This window comes from Arachis stenosperma, chromosome 1 (assembly GCF_014773155.1).
Source record: "Arachis stenosperma cultivar V10309 chromosome 1, arast.V10309.gnm1.PFL2, whole genome shotgun sequence".
NCBI classification, from domain to species: Eukaryota; Viridiplantae; Streptophyta; class Magnoliopsida; order Fabales; family Fabaceae; genus Arachis; species Arachis stenosperma.
This window is the reverse complement of record NC_080377.1, coordinates 134,818,898-134,823,671: the sequence shown is the minus strand read 5'-3', so window position 1 is coordinate 134,823,671 and position 4,774 is coordinate 134,818,898. Positions and strand designations below refer to the sequence as shown.

Genomic DNA, 4,774 nt, shown 5'->3' with positions numbered 1-4,774 from the left:
ACAATGTTAATGGATATCGGTTCCATACCTTACAATGGTTGATTGGAAAGAAAACAGATAACACCGAAATTTGGATTCGTGGAAATTCAGGCAGGGTCCATTCTGATTGGTTTGATGTGTTGCACAACATAATTGAATTATAGGATTTTGTCTCACTACATACAAGGTGTGCATGTTTAAATGTGAATGGTATGATCCAAGTTCGCAACAAGGAACACGAAAGTACAAGAACTACGATATCACTAAAGTAAATGTAACCATGAAATATAGGCACTACGATCCTTTTATTCTACCTCAAAATGCACGTCAGGTATACTATTTATCTTATCCGATTTCATGCAAGTCTAGTTGGGTGGTTGTAGTTAAAACTAAGCCAAGAGGCTGCATTGAGTCTGATGATACAATAGAGGTTTAGGAACCTTACCAGATTGACGACCCAACTCCTTCGAAAATGGTGATTGATACCGATGAGCCGATCTTCCTTCGGTCTGCTGTTATGGATGATGACATAATTGACCTTGGACTAAATGCCAGCGCACTTCCAGCAGAGGATGGCGATCCTTTAAAAGAAGACGGGGTCGATGGCGACGAAAAAGAGGAAGACGAGTTCGATAATAATCAGAAAACTACATCGGAATACGAGGATGGTGAACCAGAAGAAGGAGATGATGAATCTGATTAGGGTTAACGTAAACATAGTTTTGTGATATGTATTACTTTAAGAAACTTTGCGTATTTGTAATATATGTTTTAGTGAATGTAATATAGTTAGCATTGTTTCAGATATTTCAATTACCATCATTCGGTATTTGTAATTTAAATTTTTCATACTTCACATTAGGTTTGAAGCACTATTTCAATTGTTAATTATCAGGATACACTTGAAATTGGACGAGAAAATATAATTTAAATTTAAAAAAAATACTATTCCAACGATACCATTATTTTTTTTTTAAAAAAGTTTAAACAACATTTCCGTTAGTATCAGCATCTGATAAAATCCGCCGGTAATATGGCAAGAAACCGTACAAAGTGGCGCCAAATGTTACCATCGAATTATTCCAACGGTAACGTCAACGAAGGATTTGTTTTGTTTTATTATATTCCGTCGAAAAATCCAATGAAAATTACCGTCGGACGTAATAAATCCGACGGTAAACGTTTACCAGCGAGGTTTATACCAGCTAATATTTTTCGATGGTGAATCCGATGGTAACATGGTTTACTCAGCGTTTTTCTTATAGTGATTAGCCCTTATTAAATAAATTAAAAATCACTTAATGTTAGAGATCACAATAAAGAATTGACAAGTATTAATTTAAAAATAATACAAAAATAAAAAATACTGACGACTTAAAATTTTTTATTGAAAATAAGCTTCAAAATACTATTAGTTATTATATGAGATAAGTATTATTTTCGTCCTTAAGGTTTGGAGTCAAAATCGAAATCGTCCTTAACTTTTTTCTTAATTCAAAATGGTCCCTAACATTACATTTAGTATTAAAATCACCGTTTTCAATAAATTTGTCCTTCATAAAATTTAATAATTAAAAAAATATATCTTCCTCCTTTTACTCCATCATCTTCCTACTTCTATCCCATCATCATCATCACAGCATTCACTCTCAGACTCACGGACTCTCCCTCATCAGCGAGCAGCCTGACCTTCTTCTTCCTCTCACACCCGCGCCTCCGCCTCCTCCTGGGACAATCAGTTCGCCTCTAGTAGTCCAGCAGTGCCATTGCCTCCACCAACAACATTCTCATTGCTGCCGCCTCCACCTGTGTTGCTTTTCCTCTTTCACTCGTATAGTTGCACTACCTTCATCCGTGACAATCTGCTCGTTTTCAGCAGTCTAGCGGCGCTTTTGTCTCCACCAACAGTGTCCCTGTCGCTTCCACTTCCACTCGTGATGACAAATTCATCTTTAGCAGTCCAGCGGGGCCTCTGCCTCCACCAACAGTGTCCCCGCCTCCGCTGTCGCCCATTTTCTCTATTACCAGTAAGTTACTAATTTGTATTAGATTGTTCTTGGTAATTGAATTTATGAATTTGTTATTTTTGTAATTGGATATGAATTTGAAAATTTTTAATTCTTGTAATTGTATATGAGTTTTATTTATTGTATTAGGAATTTTTTGTTGTAGTTAGAGTTGGAGTTTGTTAATTATATTTAAGTATTTTTAGTTTTTGTTTCTAAAGTATTAGAAGAAGCAGAAATGGAAGAAAAAAGGTGGAAAGGAAATGATGGAAAAAGTTGAAGATGAAAAAAATAATGGAGGATATAAAAAAAGTGATGGAAAAAGATAAAGATGAAAATGAAAAAAGATAAAAAAAAAAGATTATGAATAGTAGGAGTAATTTTTTTTAATTATTAATTTTATAAAAAATAAATTTATCAAACGAATTGTTTTAATATTAAATATAACATTAAAGATCCTGTTAAATTAAAAATGATTTTAATTTTGACTTTAAAGATATCAAGATATTTAAAATAGTTCATACCATAGAATCAGCTTAGTATGACTTAGAGGATACCTATCTGCACTACGTTAATAACCCTGTTAAATGGGAAGAAAATAAAAAAGAATAGATAAACACTAATTATATGATAGTTACATACTTACATATGAGAAAGACAACTTTATATAATAATAGGAATGAATCAATAAACCTATTATATGGCAAGTCATAAGAAATAAAGACGATAACCTAAAGATCAAGTAACAAGGATGTTTTTTTTTAAGTAAAATAATAAATAAATTCTTAAAAATTTATATTTTGAATAGATTAATTTTTAAAAAAAATAAGTACTAATAAAAATTTTTTAAGATAATAAATGTGAATAAATTAATTTAAATTAAACCTTCTATCTTATTAAGAGACTAATATATTTAAAATAAATTTTTAAAAATTTATTTATCAATTTACTATTTTTTTTTTTTTTGGATATACAAGAAACAAGAATGTTAAGGTTAATCAATATGTATATGGACCCACGTTTTCATTTAGGGTAATGCTACGGTGATGATGCTATTTTTTTTCAGTATATGATGAAATTTGTTGGCATAGTCCTGGGGGCGACACGTTTTTTGTTCTTTACAGGTTAGTGAAGTATAGGACCAGTTGGGTCAGGTTTGGAGTCAGGTTTAGATTGCTCAATATCCACAGATTCCTAGATAAAGTCAGATTTAAACATAGCTGATGATATTAATAAAATAAATTAACTACCAAATTAAAGAATTTTTATTAAATAAATTAATTGCACGTTCTATTTATTAAAAAAGTATTTACTTTTTAAATAAATTAATTAAATGTTTTCTATTTTAGAATACTAAAAAACAATAATTTTTTTAAAATATATATAATTTAAAAAGTATTTATTAATTTATAAAATATTATTTATCTTATTTATAATACAAATGAGATAAATCATATTACAAACACTAATTTTTTAGTTGTTTTATGGTCCAATAATTGTACACATTTAATTACAATACAAAAGATATGTTTTTATTTTTAATTTTTTTTAAACTCTTAATATCTCATTTACAAATTTGATTTAGTCAATTAAAACTTTCGATAAAATTAAAAAATAATATTAATCTCCCAACTATTTTAATAATTGTCTAACTTTTTCTCTTTCCCAAAATTGATCGGACTCCACTACCTTGTACTGTACCCCTCGCCGGATGCTGTAAGTCTTCACACTTAGAAGGGCCTCATCTTTATCCTGAAATTGCTGACCAACCTGGAACTCTGTCAGACCAGCAGTCCCTTCCGCATCTCTAGCTCCGAATCCAACAGAGTGCCCAGAAACCCCCTCCTGCCTCATGGCATCCAAGTCCAAAGAGGAAAAATGTGGTGGATACTGCTGTGTGCCAGTGCTAGAACCACCCGTCGCCAATGCAGGCTCACTCGGTCCAATGTCATCGCCGCTGTCATCGTCAATCATATCCGGCTCGACGTCATCCTCATCTGCATCACCCAACACTCCGTCTCCAACGCCAAGTAAATCGTCCGGCAGATTTTTCCTTGAATGTACGTCTTTACCTACGCTGCCGTTGAGATCAACAGCAAAAGACGGGGAGGCGACAGCTTGGACAACTGGCTGGTAAACAGCGACGGAGGAAGAAGCAACGGCAGGCCGGGAACTAGAACCGGCTGGTGTGGCTAAAGTGGTGGTATTCCGGTTCGAACCACCTGAGCTGGATACCACATCAACCAGCTTTGCCAACAACTCTGGGGTCCTGACCTCCGAAAACTGCCGCCGACAAAGAAACATTACCTGTAAGTCCTCATCACTACTAATCGTGAAACAATCATACTTCGCGGTATCCTGGAGCACCGTGACTGGAATGCGATAGAAAAACTTCTTCACCCGCTTCGCATCTTCCAGATCGAGCTTCGTCAGTACAGATCTAACAAGGTCATCATAGCTTGTCCGAGGAGTTACGACAATACAGAGAGGATCTTTATCTGTGAACTTCACTCCGGAACGAGTTTTCCTCTTTATGGATCCTCTGTGGCGAACCAGAACAACAAAACTCTCCTCACTAGCCATCCTACTCCTTCTAATGAGACCAACTCACGTTTAGAACGCTTATATAGACCTCTCTCTCCCACTAATTCGAACCGGCCTGGTTTGAATTATGGTTTGTTTAATTCGAACCACCCTGGTTCGAATTACTAAGGCCGGATTCTCTCTCTATAATTCGAACCACTCAGGTTCGAATTACGTGCAATCAAGGTTCGAACCATGTTGGTTCG

The 4,774-nt window shown here is 34.3% G+C and overlaps 1 protein-coding gene across 1 annotated transcript; it reads right to left on the bottom strand.

Annotated features, from left to right (window-relative positions):
- Positions 1 to 1,851: 1,851 nt before the first annotated feature.
- On the bottom strand, positions 1,852 to 4,568 carry LOC130935475 (uncharacterized). The gene is made up of 3 exons (XM_057865237.1): positions 3,675 to 4,568; positions 3,128 to 3,179; positions 1,852 to 1,997 (listed from the first exon to the last, which is right to left on the bottom strand). The coding sequence occupies exons 1-3, from the start codon at positions 4,566 to 4,568 to the stop codon at positions 1,852 to 1,854; spliced, it is 1,092 nt and encodes a 363-aa protein (XP_057721220.1).
- Between the last annotated feature and the right edge of the window lie 206 nt (positions 4,569 to 4,774).

Bases quoted from the DNA above. Each gene is read 5' to 3' on its own strand.
- LOC130935475 (XM_057865237.1), bottom strand. From the start codon at position 4,568: ATGGCTAGTGAGGAGAGTTTTGTTGTTCTGGTTCGCCACAGAGGATCC. The intron at 3,180-3,674 runs GTAGTGGAGTCC...GACTTTATCTAG, and splicing joins GGCGAGGGGTACAGTACAAG to GAATCTGTGGATATTGAGCA. The intron at 1,998-3,127 runs GTCCTATACTTC...TACTGGTAATAG, and splicing joins CTCCAAACCTGACCCAACTG to AGAAAATGGGCGACAGCGGA.